This window comes from Saccoglossus kowalevskii, chromosome 11 (genome assembly GCF_978046115.1).
Source record: "Saccoglossus kowalevskii chromosome 11, keSacKowa6.1, whole genome shotgun sequence".
Lineage (NCBI taxonomy): Eukaryota > Metazoa > Hemichordata > Enteropneusta > Harrimaniidae > Saccoglossus > Saccoglossus kowalevskii.
This window is the reverse complement of record NC_140651.1, coordinates 34,614,538-34,640,080: the sequence shown is the minus strand read 5'-3', so window position 1 is coordinate 34,640,080 and position 25,543 is coordinate 34,614,538. Positions and strand designations below refer to the sequence as shown.

Below are 25,543 nucleotides of genomic sequence, written 5' to 3'. Positions count from 1 at the left end.
CTGTAGTATATGTGTATGCCTATAGTTAGTGTTTATTCCTGTAGTTAGTTTGTATTCCTTTTAGTTAGTTTGTATTCCTATAGTTAGTGTGTATTCCTTTAGTTAGTTTGTATTCCTATAGTTAGTGTGTATTCCTTTAGTTAGTATTTATTCTTGTAGTTAGTGTGTATTTCTATAGTTAGTGTTTATTCCTATAGTTAGTGTTTATTCCTGTAGTTAGGTTGTATTGCTATAGTAAGTGGGTATTCCTATAGATAGTTTGTATTCCTATAGTTAGTGTGTATTTCTATAGTTGGTGTTTATTCTTGTAGTTATTTTGTATTCCTATAGTAAGTGTGTATTCCTATAGTTAGTATGTATTCCTATAGTTGGTGTTTATTCTTGTAGTTAGTGTGTATTCCCATAGTTAGTGTGTATTCCTATAGTTAGTGTGTATTCCTATAGTTAATGTGTATTCCTATAGTCAATGTGTATTCTTATAGTTAGTGTGTATTCCTATAGTTAGTGTGTATTCATATATTTATTGTGTAATCCTGAAGTTAGTGTGTAATCCTATATTTAGTGTGTATTCCTATATTGTTTAGTCCTGTAGTATATGTGTATGCCTATAGTTAGTGTTTATTCCTGTAGTTAGTTTGTATTCCTTTTAGTTAGTTTGTATTCCTATAGTTAGTGTGTATTCCTTTAGTTAGTATTTATTCTTGTAGTTAGTGTGTATTTCTATAGTTAGTGTTTATTCCTGTAGTTAGGTTGTATTGCTATAGTAAGTGGGTATTCCTATAGATAGTTTGTATTCCTATAGTTAGTGTGTATTCCTATAGTTGGTGTTTATTCTTGTAGTTAGTTTGTATTCCTATAGTAAGTGTGTATTCCTATAGTTAGTGTGTATTCCTATAGTTGGTGTTTATTCTTGTAGTTAGTATGTATTCTCATAGTTAGTGTGTATTCCCATAGTCAATGTGTATTCCTATAGTTAGTGTGTATTCCTATAGTTAATGTGTATTCTTATAGTTAGTGTGTATTCCTATATTTAGTGTGTATTCATATATTTAGTGTGTATTTCGATAGTTAGTGTGTATTCATATATTTATTTTGTATTCCTATAGTTAGTGTGTAATCCTATATTTAGTGTGTATTCCTATAGTGTTTAGTCCTGTAGTATATGTGTATGCCTATAGTTAGTGTTTATTCCTGTAGTTAGTTTGTATTCCTTTTAGTTAGTTTGTATTCCTATAGTTAGTGTGTATTCCTTTAGTTAGTATTTATTCTTGTAGTTAGTGTGTATTTCTATAGTTAGTGTTTATTCCTGTAGTTAGGTTGTATTGCTATAGTAAGTGGGTATTCCTATAGATAGTTTGTATTCCTATAGTTAGTGTGTATTCCTATAGTTGGTGTTTATTCTTGTAGTTAGTTTGTATTCCTATAGTAAGTGTGTATTCCTATAGTTAGTGTGTATTCCTATAGTTGGTGTTTATTCTTGTAGTTAGTATGTATTCTCATAGTTAGTGTGTATCCCCATAGTCAATGTGTATTCCTATAGTTAGTGTGTATTCCTATAGTTAATGTGTATTCTTATAGTTAGTGTGTATTCCTATATTTAGTGTGTATTCATATATTTAGTGTGTATTTCGATAGTTAGTGTGTATTCATATATTTATTTTGTATTCCTATAGTTAGTGTGTAATCCTATATTTAGTGTGTATTCCTATAGTGTTTAGTCCTGTAGTATATGTGTATGCCTATAGTTAGTGTTTATTCCTGTAGTTAGTTTGTATTCCTATAGTTAGTGTGTATTCCTTTAGTTAGTATTTATTCTTGTAGTTAGTGTGTATTTCTATAGTTAGTGTTTATTCCTGTAGTTAGGTTGTATTGCTATAGTAAGTGGGTATTCCTATAGATAGTTTGTATTCCTATAGTTAGTGTGTATTCCTATAGTTGGTGTTTATTCTTGTAGTTAGTTTGTATTCCTATAGTAAGTGTGTATTCCTATAGTTGGTGTTTATTCTTGTAGTTAGTATGTATTCTCATAGTTAGTGTGTATTCCCATAGTTAGTGTGTATTTCTATAGTTAATGTGTATTCTTATAGTTAGTGTGTATTCCTATATTTAGTGTGTATTCATATATTTAGTGTGTATTTCGATAGTTAGTGTGTATTCATATATTTATTGTGTATTCCTATAGTTAGTGTGTAATCCTATATTTAGTGTGTATTCCTATAGTGTTTAGTCCTGTAGTATATGTGTATGCCTATAGTTAGTGTTTATTCCTGTAGTTAGTTTGTATTCCTTTTAGTTAGTTTGTATTCCTATAGTTAGTGTGTATTCCTTTAGTTAGTATTTATTCTTGTAGTTAGTGTGTATTTCTATAGTTAGTGTTTATTCCTGTAGTTAGGTTGTATTGCTATAGTAAGTGGATATTCCTATAGATAGTTTGTATTCCTATAGTTAGTGTGTATTCCTATAGTTTGTATTCCTATAGAAAGTGTGTATTTCTGTATTTAGTGTGTATTCCTATACATGTAGTTACTGTTTATTCTATAGTAAGTGTGTATTCCTATAAATAGTGTGTATTCCTACAGTTGGTGTGTTTTAGAATTAAATTTCATTAGTTTATTCTTTGTCTTCTATTCATAGAAGCACCTGCCCCAGAAGACTTAATGGAACCCTATGTTGATCCAATCATCGAACAATCAGCAACAGACTGCCCAGGAACCTCTACTGTGCTATCCACAATCAAATCCTCTACAGACTTTACAGTACAATCTGTAGTCAACCTTGCTGCAGATACTGAAACTCAACCCATTGTTTCTTCTGGAGACAACGCCTCTGCAGATACTGGAACTCAACCCATTGTTTCTTCTGGAGACAACACCTCTGCAGATACTGAAACTCAATCCATTGTTTCTTCTGGAGACAACGCCTCTGCAGATACTGAAACTCAACCCATTGTCTCTTCTGGAGACAACACCTCTGCAGATACTGAAACTCAACCCATTGTTCCCTCTGGAGACAACACCTCTGCAGGTACTGAAACTCAACCAATTGTTTCTTCTGGAGACAACACCTCTGCTGATACTGGAATTCAACCCATTGTTTCTTCTGGAGACAACACCTCTGCAGATACTGGTACTCAACCCATTATTTCACCTGGAGACAACACCTCTGCAAATACTGAAACTCAACCCATTGTTTCTTCTGGAGACAACACCTCTGCAGATGCTGAAACACAAACTTCTGAATCAGTGTCTATCCCTGGCATTGACCAGTCAGAACAGGCATTAACACAAGCTGTCATTAGTCTTCATTATACGACTGAAGGCATGGAGAACAGTACTATTAAGTTTGATTTCCCTAATCAACCCAGACCTGCAAAAAAGAAGACAGAAGATGTTGTGGGCACAGGTGATGAGAATCCAGGACCTTCTGGGGCACAATCACACACAGACACTGCTGAAAAGGAAAAAGAAGATGAATTTGCATTTTTTAATCGCCCCAGTAATGATGTTGAACTAAGAATGTTATCAATTCAGCCAGTAGGTAGTTCAGTTGATGTCCAGCTAGCAACCATTAAAAAGAAACGTAAACGTCTTGAAAAAAGTCAGTCATCAGACGTAGAGGAGTTACAGAAAGCCAATAAAATATCAGGCAAACGAACAAGTAAAACACAAAGGGGTGCTGACGATGATGAGTCAAGTAGTTCTAGTTCAGAGGAAGACAATAATAGTAGGAGTAATATTAATGAAAACACTGTAAGTTCAAAAGACTGTGAAAATAAAAAAAAAGTGTATCACTCTAAGGAAGCTGACAAAGGAGTACTTTCTAAAGACAGTGATTCTTCCCCAGACTCAAAACGAAGTCGTGGCTGGGTTCACCAGACATTCACTGAGGAACTTGTTGGTGTGCATAAAGACTTGTGTACAGATAACTCAGAGACAATCAGCAGTTCTGAAGTCAATGTGAACAGTAATACAACATTTCAAGATAGCTTGGATGTTGAGACTCCAATGGAGGTACAAGCAGATGTTGTTGAACAGTCATTAGATACAATTGACACAAAGCAAGAAGACATTGTTGCATTGCCAAGTACATCAATAGAGTCTTCAGCTAATGGTAAACAAGTTGAGGAAAGCAAAGTATTTGCTCTTCGAGACAGGATAGAAGACAATCAGCCACAGGTGAATATAACCATAGCTTATAAACCATAGTCATCCCACCCTGTGGAAGCATAGTAACCATTGTTTTCTAACCCTGGGGAAGCATAGTAACAATTGTTGTACCACCCTGGGGAAGATTGACCATAGCAAGGAAACCATTGTTTTCCCACCCATGGGAAGCATAGTAACCATTGTTCTTCCACTCTGGGGAAGCTTAGTAACAATTGTTGTCCCACCCTGGGGAAGACTGACCATAGCAACCCATCTTAGGGTCATAGGGCTTTCCCTGACCTAGATTTTATCTCCCCGTCATTGGCAGAATCGCTGATTAATGCCTACAGTTCAAAATAGTCATTTTGACTGACCGGAGTCTATAGTGGGTATGAACTATGTGAATAGGTGGGTTTGGAGAACCCTCTGCCAAATTTCAAATGAATTAAGCTTATACTTCAGTTCCAACCTTTTTTAGCTCCGCTGTCGATTTTGTCAAGCGGAGCTTATCATATGAGTGATTGTCCGTCGTCGTCCGGCATCCATCGTCCGTGTCTATGTTTTACTTTTTCGACTTCTTCTTGAAAACTACAAGCCTGAATGCTTTGATACTTGGTGTATATGTACCTTGGGTAGACCTCTCTCAGATTTGTTCATTTCATGATCATATCTTCAATTCTCTAATTTTGGTGAATATTTTTGTCATTTTTGGTAAAAAGTGATATTTTCGACTTATTGTTAAAAACCGCAAGTCCAATTGCTTTGATATTACATATATAGGTACTACATGCTGACCACTCTCAAATTTGTTCATTTTGTAATGATATCGTCAATTCTCTAATTTTGGTGAATATTTTTGTCATTTTTGGTAAAAAGTGATATTTTTGACTTCTTGTTAAAAACCGCAAGTCCAATTGCTTTGATATTACATATATAGGTACTACATGTGGACCTCTTTCAGATTTGTTCATTTTGTAATGATATCTTTAATTCTCTAATTTTGGTGAATATTTTTGTCATTTTTGGTAAAAAGTGATATTTTCGACTTCTTGTTAAAAACGACAAGTCCAATTGCTTTGATATTATTACATATATAGATACTACATGTGGACCTCTCTCAGATTTGTTCATTTTGTAATGATATCTTTAATTATCTAATTTTGGTGAATATTTTTGTCATTTTTGGTAAAAAGTGATATTTTCTTCTTGTTAAAAACCACAATCATTTATGGTGAAAAAATGATATTTTTGAATTCTTGTTGAAAACAGCAAGTCCCATTGCATTGATACTATACGTATTGTTCATTTTCTAATGATATCTTCTGTTCTTTAATTGAAATGTGCATTGCTAACAGCGGAGCTATCTCAGCCGAGAGGCTGCTTGTTTGACTTCTTCTTGAAAACTATAAGCCTGAATGTGTTGATACTTGGTGTATATGTGCCTTGGGTAGACCTCTTTCAGATTTGTTCATTTCATGATGATATCTTCAATTCTCTAATTTTGGTGAATACTTTGTAATTTTTGGTAAAAAGTAATATTTTCGACTTCTTGTTAAAAACCGCAAGTCCAATTGCTTTGATATTACATATATAGGTACTACATGTGGACCTCTTTCAGATTTGTTCATTTTGTAATGATATCTTTAATTCTCTAATTTTGGTGAATATTTTTGTCATTTTTGTTAAAAAGTGATATTTTCGACTTCTTGTTAAAAAACAAAAGTCCAATTGATTTGATATTACCTATTTCCAGTGGATTTTCAGTGATAAGCTAAATTCCACTGTATGTTTGGTTTGCAATTATTTTCAGTGAGTTGAATGTAAAATATAGAAAAAAGTATTTTTTCTGAAAAATAGCAAAAATAAATTTTAAGTTAATATAAATTAACAGTGGTTCATTTAATAATAGCATTATTTCCTGTGCCAGGTGAGACGTACCAGTCAGCATATATTACCATCATTAGAACACTCTCGTAGGCTTGGTATGAGTGGCCCAAGTACAGTTACAACTGTCAACCGACAGCCACAAGTGGATGAGACTCACAGAGCACCTATGTTACAAGAATCTAATGATGCTGATCAAAATCAAAGGTTAAAGGACAGAGTAGAGCACTCAAGGTTTTTATAATTATGTTTATTTAAATCAACATTTTGGTGGAATCTAATGGATGCATGTGTACATGTACCGGCATGGAGGTGTCTGTGATCACCAAGTGATCGTAACCAGACAGTTCGTACTGTGCAACATGAATCCAACATGTAACAGTGTGACACATTTTTCTTCTGTTATTTCTCATGCAAAATATAATTTTCATGTTGATTTATATGTATCAGAGAGTAAACTCAATATATATACCATTGTTAGCCACGATGACAAGTTGCAGAATTAATATCCAAGATAGCGGTTTGAACTCTCATAAATTAATCAAGTTTTACTGTATTAATAATAAGGGAGTGTAATATTTTTTGTCCAAGATTTAAAAAAAAAAAATTAGTAGAAGTTTATTTTAAATTATTTAAAATGAAAGACAAATAATTGGAACCTGAATCATTCACCAGAACCATGTCACAATCTCACTATCATGTCTATGTTGTGCAGCAATGTCTCCTGGTAGTTACTTGTTTGTTTTTTGACATCGAGGTAGAGGCGTTTCAAAGGCACTTTAAGTTGATCAATTTTAGGTGTGTTGCACCTAGTTTCGCATTTTGCACCACTTTTCCACTGTTTTGCACGTAGTTTCGGGTTTTGCATCACTTTTTCACTATTTTGCACCTAGTTTTGCTTTTTGCACCACTTTTCCACTACTTTGCACCTAGTTTTGCATTTTGCACCACTTTTGCACCACTTTTGCACCACTTTGCACCTAGTTTCGAGTTTTGCACCACTTTTCCACTGTTTTGCACCTAGTTTCACGTTTTGCACCTCCTTTCCACTACTTTACACCTACCGGTAGTTTCGCGTTTTGCACCAGTTTTGCACCACTTTGCACCTAGTTTCACGTTTTGCACCTCCTTTCCACTACTTTGCGCCTACCGGTAGTTTCGGGTTTTGCATCACTTTTTCACTATTTTGCACCTAGTTTTGCATTTTGCACCACTTTTGCACCACTTTGCACCTAGTTTCGCGTTTTGCACTACTTTTCCACTGTTATGCACTAAGTTTCGAGTTTTGCACCACTTTTCCACTGTTTTGCACCTAGTTTCGCATTTTGCACCACCATTCCACTACTTTGCACCTAGTTTCGCACCACTTTGCGACCTCTCTCAGATTTGTTCATTTCATGATGTTATCTTCAATTCTCTAATTTTGGTGAATATTTTTGTCATTTTTTGGTAAAAAGTGATATTTTCTACTTCTTGTTAAAAACCGCAAGTCCGATTGTTTTTATGTTACATATATAGGTACTACATGTGGACCTCTTTCAGATTTGTTAATTCCGTGGTGATATCTTCAATTATCTAATTTTGATGATTATTTTTGTAATTTTTGCTTTGATACTATACATATTGTTCATTTTCTAATGATATCTTCTATTCTTTTATTGAAATGTGCATTGCTAACAGCGGAGCTATCTCAGCCGACTGTCTGCTTGTTTATTATTATTTATTGGGAACGGAAAGTCTTTATCGTAGTGCTTCGCCTCTGTTGACAATGAGCTCTTCGGGTCGCTAAAACTGTATGTCCACCTCTGTTGGGGTGAACATTTCTATTATTATACTGAATAAATATTTAAACAGAAATTGTGGCACTCAATCATGGAAATCTTCCAGGTCATCGTTAGAAAGATTTTCGGAGGCAAATTTATCTCCACTCAAGAAGGATTGCAGGAAATTGACCCTTACCGATTCAGATTTATAAGTTAATCGGGATTCTGGTACCATAATGTTTGTAACAGAATATTCCTAACGATACGCAAAAAAAAAAAAAAAAAAAAAAAAACTTTCGCGTGGGATTTTTAATGCAAACATTGTCAATGGTTCCCCGACACTGATTCCTTTTTAACTTTAAATTTTTCCAAGACGCGGCAAACCTTGCTCATGACTGGAGACGTCGTTGAGATGCAGGTGCTATAATTCCTCTTAGCAACGCATTCTTTTTATTTCCAACGTGTGTAGTCGGCCCCTTTGATTGCGTTTATTTTGTTCTTTTATTTCCTGAAATCTATCAGTAGCAGCGATTGTTTTGTCATGTTAATGTCCAAGCTGACTTTGTTTTGGCTGTTAGTGAACTACGTACAGCTCATGGAGGTATTTCGCCCAGAGTTTGCAAAACGGAATACCCTGCAGAATTTGAATCCTTTATTTTATAAAGAGACATTGGGCGCAAAAATAAAAACCATAACTTCAACAAGTTTATGTAACGTGTTAGTCTGCTTGCCAGTCGCCTAGTTAAAAAACATGATCTCCTTGAATGTCGGCTTCAACAACTTCGAACAAGTAAGATGGGTGCTCGCTGACATTACATTTGCAAGTATTGTATTTGTTTGACAAATTGTACAGTACGGTCATTCTATAACAATCGATCAGTCGTTTTTTTCACAGTCTTACTATTCCTGCATACATAGCTACTTGACTCGTGTTAAACCCAAACCATGCGTGCATGGCAACCATCACCCTACACATGGTTACTCGACGAATACCGTACTCTACAGTAGACATTTTTCGTTCTCCACCAAAAATAGATGGTTTTATTAGTCCCTGTTCGGACGCAATCTGAAAACGGGGACTTATGTTTTGACCTTCGTGTGTCCGTGCGTGTGTGCGTCCAGACCTGTATCTTAGAAATGAAATCAAACTTCACACATACATCATACATGATATTATACATATGCACATCAATTTGTTTCACGATCTGCTTCAAGATGGCTGAATGGCGGCCATTTTTGTGCTAAAAATCATCAAAATCAAGCATTTCTCGGCTGTTTACAGATGATTTTGTTCAAACTTGGTATATACATTAGACATTATAGGACCTTGATGCACATCATTTTGTTTTATGATCTGATTCAAGATGGCCGAATGGCAGCCATTTTTGTGCTAAAAATCATCAAAATCAAGCATTTCTCTGCTGTTTTAAGATAGATTTTGTTCAAACTTAGTATATACATTAGACATTATGGGACCTTGATGCAAATAATTTTGTTTTTCAGATAAGATTCAAAATGACCGACTGGTGGTCATTATTGTGCTAAAAATCATCATATATCAAGTATTTCTGGCATTTATGGATGGATTTCATTCAAACTTGGTACATACATTAGACATTACAGGTTCCTGATGCACATCATTTTATTTTTCAGATTGGATTCAAAATGGCTGACTGGCGGCCATTTTGTTATAGTGATTGGGCTTCTAGAGCCATATCTCTTAAATGCTTTGACTGATTATATATTCAAATTTCATATATTCGTTATACATCATGTTATATATATATACATGTATTCAAAATGGCTGATTTTGAATGCTGTTCCAGAGCAATATCTCTCAATATGAACAAGAACTTGTTTGACGATCAGATACAAATGTCAATCATTTTAATGTTAAAAAATAATATTCCTGACATAGTTATATTCCAGCTATATTACAATAAATAAAACTATATAGCTTAAATTTGATAACTAACGGGGACTATGCCATGCATGTTTGTATCATTGTCGTATGAGAAGTAATCTTGTCCTTATTAGAGATACATGTATTCAAACTAATCCAGGACCACAAACTTGTTTATCCAAACAGACACAACACTGACTCTACACATTTGCAGATCTGATTTGTATATTTCCTTGTCATTTTACCTGTTGTACTGGTTTGGTGCTATAGGGTTTCCTTGCTGAGAATAATGCTGACCTGGATGGAGAGTGCTATAAACTTGAAAATGCCATAGAAATCACGTTTGCCAATTTATGTCCATGCAACTTTAGAATGACTAGTGAAGGCAGTGTCATTCATGACTTGTATTCCAGCTATATTACTATAAACAAAACTATACATCTTAAATTTGATAACTAACGAGGACTGTGTCATGCATGGCTTGTTTCATATTAGTTGTGTCTGTGTCTGTGTCAGTGCCGTATTTGTTTTCACATGTTTGGTTCGATGTTGTTAATGGTGGACATTATTACTATGTGTATGTATTATTACAAATTTTATATGGCAGTGTGATCCACCGTATTTTTTCAACGGTCGTTCTATAAATTTCTGATTGTATTCATTCTTCTTTTAACATCATAGAAACAAAAATAATACATGTACATGAAACAATAGGTAATGAACTGTAAATGCAGGCGGTTATGCTGTCAGGTAAGCGAGCGAGCGGATACTTCCGGATTTGCGCGATCGAAAAAAAAGCGGAAATAGTTTGGTCGAATTGAACAAAGCGAGCGAAAAAAAAAGCGATCGAAATCCGGAAGCGAACAGGAGGTTGGGGAAATGAGTACTGTACGTCTTCACAGAGTGCTAAGACAGGTGACCCAGCTGCTACATCGGTCTTCGGTCTATCTGAACCCATATTTCGACAACTGGTTAATACACAACCGAGACAGGGAGGTGTTAGTGGAGCATGTATGATTGACGCTATGCTCCTCCATGAGTTGGGCTTGTTAATAAGGAGCGATGCGACTCTCTTGCAGAGCTCGCCAGCCAACTCCGGTCAACAGGATCGGTGTTGATGCGCAAACTGATGCGGCCTGTTGGCAACGACTTCAGTTCGTCATCTGGTTTCGTTAGCAGTGTCCGGCCTCGTCCGATTCAGAGGGGCTTACTGGACTACAGGGTCCACAGGTGGAACCTAATGTTCAGGGTTCAATTGTCGGACCAAGTGATGGCGGTCCCCCCAGAACTTGGAAATGGGAATACCCCTAGATCCGACGACTCCCTCGCTGACTCTCATTACAGATGCGTCGCTCCAGGGATGGGGCAGTCATCTGATGGACCCTCATGTCCAGTGGACGTGGCCATCCGCATAGTCGGACCGCCACATCAATTTTGGAGTTGCAGACTGTCCTACTGTCTGTGAAATTTTTCAGGAAGTTGCACACCACCACAGAGTCCTGCTTCGCACAGACAACACCTCAGTAGCGTCTACATCAACAATGATAGGGAGGGGCGTTCCTCCACATTGCCGAAGCTAGCGGAGGAGATTTTCCTTTGGTGCCTGGATACCTAGTGGAGCTATCGGCTCACCACCTTCCTTGGATACGCAACAGCGCTGCGGACGCCCTCTCGAGAAGTATTCGGTTCCAGAACACTGAGTTGCAGATCCCCAATGGATCCCGGATAGATCTGTTTGCCGATTCACAAGAATGCCAAGCTCTTTTCCACCCTTCCAACTGGTGCACCAAGTGTTGGAGAAGTTACGACTCAAGCCCACCTGCCTTCTGACTTTAGTGACGCCTAATTGGCCAGTGAAGGTCTGGTTCCCACTGTTAAGGGATCTTCTAGTATGATCTTCTAGTTGAGTCACCCGTAGAGTTGCCGGATTTATTCTCCCAGCCGGACGACACTCTACCGATGAGCCCCACACTATTCCATCTTCACACGTGGAGGCTGTCTACAACTCGGGCAAGCGCTAGTCTTTTCTGCAGAGTTGTCCAAGTTCCTCGTTTCGACACAGTCGGACAGCACCAGACGTTTGTACAAATCTAGATGGAGACTGTACATTGATTGGTGTGATGGAAGGGAGATTGATCATCTCAGTCCCTCTATTGGTGAGGTAGCCGATTTTTTCCTATATTTTTTAATACAAGGGAAATCTATATCGACAATTCTTGGATATTGGTCAGTTTTATTTCCAGTTTTATCAGAATCTGCTGAATTGAAACTGGCTTTGAGTTCCATCATGATACATCTGTTTAGTCTTTCTGCTCAAAGAAGCCACGCGCCAAGGGGCTAGCGAATCCTCCAGACTGGGACTTGTCGTTGGTTCTAGCGGCATTACAACAACCCCCTTCGAGCCTATGGATAAGGCGGACATGAAGTATGTCACTATGAAAACGTCCTTTAGTGACGGACGTGCCTCCTTTATGAACTCAGTTATTTTGAAGACTTGGATGGGCTCAATCAACCAATCCAAGGGCGTGACCCTGAGTCGGTCGTCATCCCACGCATCACTAACTTAGTGGGCAAGGAGGGATGTCAAAACAGATTCTATGTCCTGTCCGAGCTCTGAGCTGGTACTGCTACCGCACCAAGGTGTCTAGGGGCAGTGAGAAGCGCATGTTTGTCTGTTATGGGCGGGGCAAACAGAGCCACCCTGCTTTGAATATCACCATTTCACGGTGGATTGTTGATACTGTTGTGGAAGCTTCTTTATCTGCTCGTTTGGAACATCACCAGGTGAAGGCACACAAAGTGCGTGGAGTAGCCAACTCATTGGCTTTGATGTCTGGGGCTTCGTTCAAGCGATGTCTGGGTGCGCCGAGTAGGGTTCTGGAGATCTCAGAATGTCTGCATTAACTAGTACCTGAGAGACCTCCAAGCGCTGGAGGAAGGTCTCTGCAGGTTGGGTCCAGTGGTGACGGGTCAGACAGTGTTCGTTGACCCAGCCCGCACCACCAAGGGGCCCTATGCGCGAACGCGTTAGCACGATAGTGTCTTCAGCCAAAACCAGCCTTCTTTGCTTGACGCTGTGGCTTGAAATTGGGGGGTCTACTCTCGGGCACCCGGTCCCTGAAGAGTCGCCCAAGTGGTTGTATCCTGGGACTAGACTAGTTAGTGAGTAGTTTTTCGGGCTGTAATCTGTAGTTATGCCTAACGAGTAATAAATGGAATTTATAAATGGAAATAAAGGTATGATTAGGTAAACAAACAGATTTGTACAACCCTAATAGTTTGCGTTTTGCACCACTTTTCCACTGTTTTTCACCATTTTGCACTACTTTGCACCACTTTTTCACTATTTTGCACCTAGTTTTGTGTTTTGCACCACTTTTCCACTACTTTGCACCTAGTTTCGCGTTTTTCATTGAGAAAATGCACATACCTAATTTGTGTATGCTTATGCATAAAGCTAAATTCTATTTTTGTTCATGGCTGATATACAGTAAGATAATGCTAGTAAAACATTGTAATGGTAATTATTTTTGCAGAACTAGGACCTCAAGTGAAGATTGTGACAGTTACCTGTTAGACAGCGATGATAGTGATGAACTGACATTTCAAGCAGCAAGTGTCAGAGCTAAGCAAAAACATAGAAGATCCAGTAGAGATATGTATGTATTACATTAGTGTATCCATTTTTCATTTTTGGGACTATTGAATAAGGTCTCCCAGTGGATACATGGGAGGGGGGGGGGGCTATTCAGTTAGGTCTCCCAGTGTACCCATGGGGGACTATTGAATTATGTCTACCATTCTACCTATGGGAACACTATTGAATTAGATCTCCCAGTGTACCCATGGGAGACTATTGAATTAGGGCTATCATCTTACCCATGGGGACACTATTGAATTAGGTCTCCCAGTGTACCCATGGGGGACTATTGAATTAGGGCTATCATCTTACCCATGGGGACACTATTGAATTAGGTCTCCCAGTGTACCCATGGAGGACTATTGAATCAGTTTCACCATTGTACCCCTTGTTGGGACTGTTGATTATTGAGTCGGGTGCTACCAGTGTACCTGTGGAGGGACTTTTGAATCAGATCTACCAGTTATCCACTTCTGGGACCAATTTTACTGTATCTATTTGAATCTCAACAGTTGTGGAATTCTGTTGCACATGTTACACTCTGGATATAAGTTTTTTGTCTCTGTTTTCAGATCTTCCTCTTCATCTGCTGGTGTTACTGTAGAACATGGAGCAGAAGGAGAAACATTGGACTCACCATCTGCAGATTCAACTGAACATCGGATAAGGGAGATGTTTCGGATCAGAAAAGAACAGAAAGAAAAAGAAGAGCTGGAAATGAGAAAGGTTCACCAGCCTAGAGTTAAGAGAATTTATAAAGGACATCGCAATTCAAGAACCATGGTAAGATGAGATTTGAAAATACTTCTTTGATGTACTTCCTTCATATACTGTGAACTACTTTTTAATCCCGGTTCGGACATGGTCCGAAAACGGGGACTTATGTTTTAATCGTGTGTGCATGTGCGTCTGTCCGAACCTGTATCTTAGATAGCCTGGACCATTCATAATCGGACTTCACACATATACCATACATGATATTATACATATGCACATCAATTTATTTCACGATCTGATTCAAGATAACCGAATGGCGGCCATTTTTGTGCTAAAAAATCATCAAAATCAAGCATTTCTCAGCTGTTTACAGATGGATTTTGTTCAAACAAATTTTTCAGATCGGATTAAAAATGCTGACTGGTGGCCATTTTGTTTTAATGAATGGGCTTCTAGACCCATATCTCTGACTTGTTTTGACTGATTATGTTCAAATTTGTAATATTCATTATACATCATGTCGTAGACATACAGATATATTAGTTTGACGATCCTATTCAAAATGGCCGAATGATGGCCATTTTTATGCTAAAAAATCATCAAATATCAAGCATTTATGGATGGATTTTGTTCAAACTTGGTATATACATTAGACATTACGGGTTCCTGATGAACTTCATTTTATTTTTCAGATCGGATTAAAAATGGCTGACTGGCGGCCATTTTGTTTTAATGAATGGGCTTCTAGATCCATATCTCTGACTTGTTTTGACTGATCATGTTAAAGGGGAACTAAATAGAGCCTAATTTGGTGTTTTTATTTATCAATTTATGTATATTGATAATAAAATTTTGAAAAAAAAAATGAAAATAAAATTATTATCTTCAGAGTTAGGATGATTTAAATATGAGAAACCATAAACCTCATGAGGTAAAAACAGGAAAGGTAACAAAGCATGATGACGACATAGTATCTGATTAAATATAAACAACTTAGGGAGCCATAGTTGGCTGGACTGGTGAATTGACTTCTAGTCTAGGTTGTTTCGACTTTTACGTTAATAATATTTACAAGCGTATCAACATACAAACATTATGGATGTGCGATTGATCGAGAGAGGCATTTATTTTTGTCTAACTGTCTAATAAATGCTGTTTCCTGTACTACACTGCGTGCAAATTATTTCAAAGTCTGGATGCTGGAGTATGCAATCTTGAGTTTGTAGGGTTTGAACAAGGGGCATCATCGACGATATACTCTCATCACTCACACTGGCCTGATCTGAATCTTCACAGTATACCGTACTTCCCTAATCATTAGCCCGGAGGCATGAACACGTAAGGGAAAAGTGAGGGATGAGCTTATACTCGAGGACCAACTCAGAAAAGATTATTTTGTTTTGGGGTTAAACACTGGAACTATCTTGCCATTAATGAAAGATTATTCAAAAAAAATACTCGTTCACCATGCTGGGCTCGGGGAAAATAATACTTATTTTTGCAAAAAAAAATGGGTCATTGATTTACACGACACTTACAACTTGAATGAAGAAACAAAAATGTTCATAAAAAACACACACATTTTATTACAATACGATTTACATACCGTGAAATAATGGGTAGGGTCTGTGAGGAAACAGTCAAAGGCATTTATCATTATCTTCGTTTTGGTATATTTTCGATCATACGCAAACTCTCGACGCACTGAGGTTTTTCAGCACGATTTGACCTGAAACAACTTCCTTTGACCTAACAGGTCATGTCTTTCATTAACCAATCAAAATGATGTGTCGTAATGATAACGTTTTCCGATTATTGACGATGATTTTTTAACGCAATGCTGAAGTGAATTACCGCAATGTTAAAATGCGATCTGTAGCACTGATTGCAACGAAAAAACAATAATTTTTTTTCCTTAAAAACTGGCGATTCGCAATTTCCGAAAAGTAAACGACGGTTAATAGTAACCGTAGGTAAACTGGGTGTGGAGGAAAAATTTGAACACCTTTCACAATCGCCAACATGTCACATCGTTCAAACCCTAGGCCTTTCATGATAGTCTCAAAGTAAACCATGCCTGATAACCAGGTACACGCCTTGACGATCACATTTTTGGCTTTTCGAAAGCTACTACTCAAAGCACTTCAAATGCCTATCCATGTGCTACAGTTATAATTAAAATTAAAGCCGCAAGCGGCATCACCGGGGCCCAAGCTGACAAGATTAACTTTCATAATTAATGAGGTCACATGTTAGACAATCAGGTAGCTTGAATTATCAGTAACATGAGGTCAAAATAAAGTTGGTAACATGTATTTACCTGGTTTGGTTATCGAAATATGGTTTTCAGGATATATAATGAGCCATGTTCTTATGCACAATAATGAGATTACATAATCATATACAGCCATTTCTAATGTCAGTTACATCTTTCATTCAATATCTTCATAATGACACTAGTTACACGTCCTGCTCTGCAACAGTGTTTTAGATATGACTACTATGCATATTAATGAGTTCACATGACCATATATGGTCATCTGTTATTTTAATCAGATCTCTTGTTCACTGTTATGATAACACAGGAATCATCCTTCTAACTACAACAGTGTTTGAGATATAATGGTTATGCATATTAATGAGTTCACATGACCATATATGGTAATCTGTTATTTTAATGAAATCAATTGTTTAATGTTGTCATGATAACACAGGAATCATCCTTCTAACTACAACAGTGCTTGAGATATATCAATTATGCATATTAATGAGATTAGAAGCCTCCACCTCTTAGGCAGGCGCCCAGCGACAAAACCCAGCCACGTGCCATTCGGTTGAAAGAATGCATCTCAAGAGTAGAATGCACATATACAATTTTAGCCAAATCGGACCAATACAACACATGTAATTGCACAAGATTTGTTTTCATAAAATCCAAGATGGCGGCCAAACCATGTGACTGATCAAAATAATATTATTTTTCTCACATGCAGCTAAGGCTAGGCATGGTAAATATAAAAACATTTAGTAGATTGGTTGAATCACCTCTGAGAAACAAATGCTCAAAGTTTTGGTCAATTTTGCTTAAAATCCAAGATGGCGGCCAAACCATGTGACTGATCTAAAATCTTTTTTAGGTTTCTGAAAGAGATTGATATAGAGATGCCATACATCAATATTGAAAATAATCTCTCAAGTGTGGCATGAGTAAAAAAAAACTACTTCCTGTTTAGAAGAAATCCAAAATGGTGGTCAAACCATGTGACCAAGGCTTGGGCCCCTAATTAAAGCCGCAAGCGGCGTCACCGGGGCCCAAGCTGATAAGATTCTGTTTCATAATTAATGAGGTCACATGTTAGACAATTAGGTAGCTTGAATTATTCGTAACATGAGGTCAAAATGAAGTTGGTACCATGTATTTACCTGGTTTGGTTATCGAAATATGGTTTTCAGGATATATAATGAGCCATGTACTTATGCACAATAATGAGATTACATAATCATATATAGCCATTTCTAATGCCAGTTACATCTTTCATTCAATGTCTTCATAATGACACAATTTAATTTTTATTTATTTAACACTTTATTTAAAGAGGGTAGGCCAATATACAATAAAGTAATTTTCATTGGGCCCTCTGTAGGGACAAAAAACACAATATACATATTATAGGCTTGAGCCATTTACAACAAATTTTTCACTGAGATAAATTTTGTAGGTTTTCTTAAAAATGCCTATAGAGGCCGAATTTCTGATATGGAATGGCAAGTTATTCCATAGGGTTACCCCTCTATACTGAAACGTCCTCTGACCCATGGATGTTTTCCATTTAGTAATGCGTAAATTATTTTTCAGAGAGGAACGTGTACTATACTTGTGGGTTTGGGAGATAGGACTGAACATTTCACTTATATATAAAGGCGGCAAGCCATTGGTTGCCATATACATTACGATACCTAGAAAATATGAAATTCTGTAATCGATAGGCAAGATACTATGTTTTTTGAACAGTTCAAACGACTATTGGCTAAAGTTGTCAGAGGAAATCACACGAACTGCCCTTTTCTGAAGCTTATACACCCGACATAAATTTGATTGACTTGTATTTCCCCATACTATACAGCAAATAATCCCTCAAGTGTGGCATGAGTAAAAAAACTACTTCCTGTTTAGAAGAAATCCAAAATGGTGGCCAAACCATGTGACCAATCGTAATAATTTTGTCAAACATAAATGGGCTTCATATATAGAAGCCAAAGACTATATATGAGAGCATTCTGCTTGGTGGTTCTGAAGAAGAAGATTTTTAAGTGTTTTTTGCCGTTTTCAGGGAAAACAAAATGGCGGGAAAAGTCACGTGACCGCTAAAGTTTTGATTGCTGATAATTATTACACATGAGTTGTACTATATACCATAAAAAAATCTAGACGCCTAGACCCTCAGAAAGTGGTCAAACAGCCACTTCCGGTTTTATTTCAATCCAATATGGCTGCCAAACTAATTGACCAATCGAAATTCTGAAAGCATGTTGCACTAGTTCACATTAGGGAGTATCAGTATAGAGCATTATCAGATCATTCCGTTCAGCGGTTTTCTCAAACAGCTTGACGAAAAAAGTTACGGAAGAAAGAAGAAAGAAGATGAAGAAAAAAACAGACAATAAGAATAGGGGCCTCGCCCTTCGGGCTTGGGCCCCTAAAAAACCGGACAATAAGAATAGGGGCCTCGCCCTTTGGGCTTGGGCCCCTAAGAAAGAAGAAAGAAAGAAGAAAGAAGAAAAAAACGGACAATAAGAATAGGGGCCTCGCCCTTTGGGCTTGGTCCCCTAACAAAATTAAACCACTGCAATATTATTTTGAATACAGTTTAGAATATACACAACTATAAATTAAGGCTGCATTTAGGTTCGCTTTAAAATTTTTAATATTCATTATACATCATGTCATAGATATATGGATATATTGGTTTGACGATCCTATTCGAAGTGGCCAAATGGTGGCCATTTTTGTGCTAAAAAAATCATCAAATATCAATCATTTCTTGCATTTATGGATGGATTTTGTTGTAACATACATTAGACATTACGGGTTCCTGATGACATGCTTTGACTGATTATGTTCAAATTTTATATATTCATTATACAGTATGTTATAGATATATACATGTATTCAAAATGGCTGATTTTGTTTTAGTTAATGCTGTTCCAGAGCAATATCTCTCAATATGGACAAGTACTTGTTTGACGGTCAGATACAAATGACAATCATTTTAATGTTAAACAATCATCATAATCATATTCCATACATGGTTGTATTCCAGCTATATTACTATAAACAAAACTATATATCTTAAATTCGATAACTAACGGGGACTGCATGTATGGCTTGTTTTAGCTGGAATTAATTTTCACTGATTTTTGATGAGTTGAAGGTAATATAAGGTAATTTTTTATCCATTGCAGATTAAAGAAGCTAATTTTTGGGGCAATCATTTTGTGCTGAGTGGGTCAGATTGTGGTCATATATTTATATGGGATCGGTACACTGCAGAGTTAGTCATGTTATTGGAAGGAGATAAGCATGTTGTAAATTGTGTACAACCTCATCCATGTGATCCAAGTAAGTGTGAACTTTCTATGCAAGGCACTCACTTCATTTCTCTACTTTTTAGCTCCACTGTCGACTTTGTCGAGCAGAGCTTATTATATGAGTGATTGTCCGTCGTCGTCCATGTCAATGTTTTACTTTTTCGACTTCTTCTTGAAAACTACAAGCCTGAATGCTTTGATACTTGGTGCATATGTACCTTGGGTAGACCTCTCTTGGGTTTGTTCATTTCATGATGATATCTCTTCCATTCTCTAATTTTTAGTCCCCGTTCGGACGAAGTCCGAAAACGGGGACTTATGTTTTGACCTCCGTGCGCGCGTGCGTGCGTCTGCGTGCGTCCGTCTGTGCGTGCGTCCGGACCTGTATCTTAGAAATGCCTGGACCAATCACAATCAAACTTCACACATACATCATACATGATATCATACATATGCACGTCAATTTGTTTCACGATCTGATTCAAGATGGCCGAATGGCGGCCATTTTTGTACTAAAAATCATCAAAATCAAGCATTTCCCGGCTGTTTACAGATGGATATTGTTCAAACTTGATATATACATTAGACATTATAGGACCTTGATGAACATCATTTTGTTTTACGATCTGATTCAAGATGGCCAAATGGCGGCCATTTTTGTGCTAAAATATCATAAAAATCAAGCTTTTCTCGGCTGTTTACAGATGGATTTTGTTCAAACTTGATATATACATTAGACATTATGGGACCTTGATGCAAATAATTTTGTTTTTCAGATAACATTCAAAATGGCCGACTGGCGGCCATTTTGTTTTAATAAATGGGCTTCTAGACCCATATTTCCAACTTGTTTTGACTGATTATGTTCACATTTTAAATATTCATTATACATCATGTCATAGATAGACAGATATATTGGTTTGATGATCCTATTCAAAATGGTTGAATGGTTGTCATTTTTGTGCTAAAAAATATCAAGCATTTCTGGCATTTATGGATGGATTTCGTTCAAACTTGGTACATACATTAGACATTGCGGGTTCCTGATGCACGTCATTTTATTTTTCAGATCAGACTCAAAATGGCTGTCCGGTGGCCATTTTGTTTTAATGAATGGGTTTCCAGACTCATATGTCTGACTTGTTTTGACTGATTCTGTTCAAATTTTTAATATTCATTATACATCATGTCACAGATATACGGATATATTGGTTTTACGATCCTTTTCAAAGTGGCCTAATGGTGGCTATTTTTTGTGCTAAAAAACTTTTATTTTTTAGATCGGATTCTGAATGGCTGACTAGTGGCCATTTTGTTACCTTGCCCGTACCATCAAAGATGGAAGGGAAAGGTATATTAAGGGAAAAATTTTGTCCGGCGTTGTCGTCGTTGTTGTTGTTGTCGTCGTCATTAATAATTATTATTGTGTGCATAATAACTTTACTAATTCTATTCCAAACTTTATCAAACTTGGTCACCTTATTCATCAGTATAAAGTCTTCCCTGAGTTTGAACAACAGATGTCCTGTATGAAAATATCATGCAAAAATTGAGAAAATCTGATAAAATATTTTGACTGTTTCTACTTGACTGATCACTGGTGATGCACATCAAAGGTCACTGATCTCAGTGGAAATATGCATTGTTGTATGTGTTCAATGAAGCAAATGATTTATCTTGTAATAATATCCTTGGTAATGTATCTCAGAATCCCATACTGGGTTTCAAAACCAACTCATGGAGAGATTGCACAGTCTGATACACATTTGCAAACCTACCAATAAAATCTTTACAGAAAATAAGATGTCAGAAAATCAATATAAGCACTCCTATGAACTGGGTGCCTAACTTTGATCAAGATCTGAAGCTAATAGAAAATCTGTTTAGTTCAAAGTTATCAAATCAAAAACAATACATAAAAAATACATTAAAAGCAAAACATTTCATCCACATTTTAAAAAGAAAATTATTCTAAAATATATGTATTCTGTATTTGACAAACAGTTCATTCGACAAATGAAAACTCACAGGAATATGTTTCAGCTATTAGAACAGAATGATAGAGTTTTTATAATACTAGTTTAAAAACGCACTTCAAAGATTGCAGTGTTTGAAGATGTAGATTCTCAGGAGGCAACAGTACTGTTGACTTCTCCCTTCACTGGACACCAACTAACTATTTAAGTTGATTTGCATACAAAACAGAGCTTGCAACATGATAGCTATTCATAAAGGGTGTTTTTTTTTACTTTTCATATAATACAGTAGTCACACAATGAGGCAGTTCATATTTGTCTCAGTAAATCATTAATTTTTGACAGACACCTGTACAAAATACTTGGAGACTAAAGCCAGCTAAAATTTTCTGTTATCTTGCATGTTTTATGAATCTATTCACATCTAAATGCAGCACTTTTTTTTGCAATGAGACATTTGTTTTTATACTAAAATATCTGAATTACTTTGAATAAAGCTGGAAATTATGTCCCTTAAAATAATTAAACAAATAAGGCACCAATGTTTTTGTAAGATATTTACATCTTTTAAGGACATTCGGTAGACTGATTCCCCACTGTTGGTTCAACCCCAAAACTTGTTTGTATTCAAAATTAATTATGACAATGCATATTTATATTGAATCAAACTATGATACAGAGAATTATATTATATAAAAAAGGGCAAGGTCACCAGAGTTCAACTATGTTTTTAATGAATGGGCTTCTAGAACCATATCTCTGACATGCTTTGACTGACTATGTTCAAATTTCATATATTCATTATACATATATTCATAATGGCTGATTTTGTTTTAATTAATGCTGTTCCAGAGCAATATTCTCAATACTCATTTGACGATCAGATACAAATGTCAATCATTTAAATGTTAAACAATCATCATATTCCTGACATGTTTATATTCCAGCTATATTACTATAAACAAAACTTTATATCTTAAATTTGATAACTAACGGGGACTGTGCCATGCATGGCTTGTGGTGAATACTTTTGTCATTTTTGGTAAAAAGTGATATTTTAGACTTCTTGTTAAAAACCGCTGGTCCAATTGCTTTGATAATAAAAGAGCATTTCTCGTCGCCGACAAATTGTTTATCAATGGTAATATTTATAACAAAGTACAAAATGCAAGGAATAAAGAAACTGAGAAAAACGATGACTAGAACGTAAGGGGGACTCATACGTACGTACGCAATGATTTTGAATTACGAATCGGTTATTGGAATGTACATGGGCTGGGTGATAAAACTCAGGATGACGAGTTTTTAAGTTGTACAGCTGCATATGATTGTTTATGTTTAAGTGAAACTTGGCTACCTAGAGAAAAGCAGGTCGATATAAATAGGTACGTGACCTACACTTTTCATAGGAGTAGGAAACACAAAAGGGCTAGGAGTTTAGAGTTTGCAAATCTAATGGAATTAGTGGAAAGTAACGATGATTTAATTTGGTTTAGAATTTCGGCACAAAAAAGCAGGAGAACTAGAGATTTGTTTATTTGCTTCACCTACATTGTACCTGAAAACTCAACAGGTAACGTACTTAGGAATGACAACATTACACCATTTGGCTCAATTGAACAACAACTATGTAAATACAATGATCAGGGTGACGTAATCATTTGTGGGGACATGAATGCCAGGACTGGAAACATGTGTGATTATGTTAAATTAGATGGAACAAATCATTTACCATTGCCGGACGATTACGTCACTGATGACCCAATTGAATTGCGTCAAAATAGTGACAAAGTATAATGACACTATAAATATGGTGAATTATTGGTAAATATGTGTATTAGTACTAGAATGAGAATTTTGAATGGAAGATTTGGTACAGACATACCGGGGAAATACACATGTTTCCAAATACGTAATGGCATAGCATTAGGTGTCAGTACAGTTGATTACGTGATGGTTTCTGATTCCATGTTAACAGGTGATTTTTTGAAGGACTTTAGGGTCGGTGATATCACACGGCATTCTGACCATTCACCTTTAATATTAACGGTGGTATTTTGTGAATTTTCGGAACAGGAAATCGGAAATAAGTATCAGGATAGAAACGTGTTCAATGCTGAAAGCCATACGGCGATAATGTATGACTTGAGGGGTGAAAGTCGGGCAGATTTTATCGAAACATATAATACACAATAACGGCTGAGATTAACGAATTAAAAAAAAAATAATTATAATATTGACAAAAATGGGGTTGAATTGGCACTGTGTGATATCGAGAATATCTTACACAAAGTTTCGAAAACTGCAATGATAGAGAAAAAACGTTTTAGAAAAAGGCGTGGGGGAAAAATAAATATAAAGAAACCTTGGTTTGACATTGAGTGCAAGGAAATGAGAAGCGAGGTCAACGAACTTTATAAACAAATAAATAGGGATCCGACAAATTGAACGGTATACTGTACTTTGGCGAATACAAAACGTGTTTATAAGAAAATGCTGAAACGGAAGAAGCGGGAATACCGGAAAAAACAAATTATTGATTTGGAATCAAGTTGTTTTTCAGAAGATTATTCATTTTGGGGTAAATTTTGTAGGCTTACCCAGTCAGAAACTGGGACAAACCCAAATATTTCGAACACAGATTGGTTTAATTATTTTGAGCGCTTGAGTAAAGTGCCAGTGTCCGAGACAGTGGGCTTTGAAATTCCCACTCATGATAATACACGACAAGATTATATTGATACTGTACAACTTGATATGGAGATTAGTACGGAGGAAGTGACAGCTGCGATAAAGAAATTAAAAATGAAAAAACAACCCGGGTTTGATGGCTTTAGAAATGAGTTATTCAAAAATAGTAACCAAGATCTTATCAAGTGTTATACAAAGGTCTTTAATTTGATTTTGAATAGTGGGCATTTCCCAGAGACTTGGTCAAAGTCACTGATTTGTCCAATTTTAAAGAAAGGTAACATACACGACCCCGCTAATTATCGTGGCATTTCCCTATTGAGTTGTTTCGGTAAGTTTTTTACAATTATTATTAACGAAAGAATAGTGAAATGGCTTGATACAAATAATATTCTCAGTAATAATCAGGCAGGCTTCCGGGCAAATCACAGCATTGAAAATAATATTTTTATCCTGTTGACGCTAATTGAGAAATATAGAGCCGCTAGAAAGAGATTATACGTTTGTTTTGTAGAAAAAAGCATTTGACTATGTTGACCGAGCTAGTTTATTTTTAAAGCTTGTTAGAGTAGGCTTTAGTTGTAAAATAGTCAATCTTTTGCAGAGTATGTACAGTGTGGTTAAATATTGTGTAAAATTACCGCATGGTTACACAAAAACATTTACATCTGAGATTGGGGTACAACAAGGGGGCATATTAAGTCCAATTTTATTTGCATTTTTTCTAAACGATTTAGAAATTGCTTTGAATAAAGCACCATTTAATGTGGTTGAATTGGATTATTATCCACTAACATGTCTTATGTATGCCGAAGACACCACTATTGTATCTGATAGTGCTTCGGGTTTACAGTTGTTACTTGCCAGATTCCAATTTTATTGTTATACGTGGAAAATGTTTGTAAACACCACTAAAACTTAAATTATTATTTTCAATAAGGATATTGTTGACTGTGATGATGATAACCTGGATTTTAAATTATTTAGAAATCAAATTGATATTGTTGTAAATTATACATATCTAGGCGTTGTCTTTGCCGAAAATGGATCATTTAAGTTGGCATGTGCAATTTTGGCCGGAAAAGCTTCAAAGGCAGCGTACGCGGTCAGGAAAGGAATTGGTAACGAGATTTCACCAAAATTAATTACTTCAAAAAATATTTGACTCGAAAATTAAACCAATTTTAAACTATGGAGCGGCAGTTATAGGAAATCGGTATTGTAAACCAATTGAA

At 36.3% G+C, this 25,543-nt stretch overlaps 1 protein-coding gene across 3 annotated transcripts in view; it reads left to right on the top strand.

The window, feature by feature from the left end:
• The window catches only part of LOC102808328 (DDB1- and CUL4-associated factor 6-like), a 109,430-nt gene that overhangs the window by 60,952 nt on the left and 22,935 nt on the right, over positions 1-25,543 (top strand). For all 3 annotated transcript variants that reach the window (XM_085505139.1, XM_085505140.1, XM_085505138.1), the window contains exons 10-14: positions 2,635-4,175; positions 6,073-6,263; positions 13,232-13,354; positions 13,908-14,118; positions 19,516-19,672. In XM_085505139.1, coding sequence (XP_085361265.1) covers positions 2,635-4,175; positions 6,073-6,263; positions 13,232-13,354; positions 13,908-14,118; positions 19,516-19,672 — 2,223 coding nt within the window. The remainder of the gene's footprint in view (positions 1-2,634; positions 4,176-6,072; positions 6,264-13,231; positions 13,355-13,907; positions 14,119-19,515; positions 19,673-25,543) is intronic.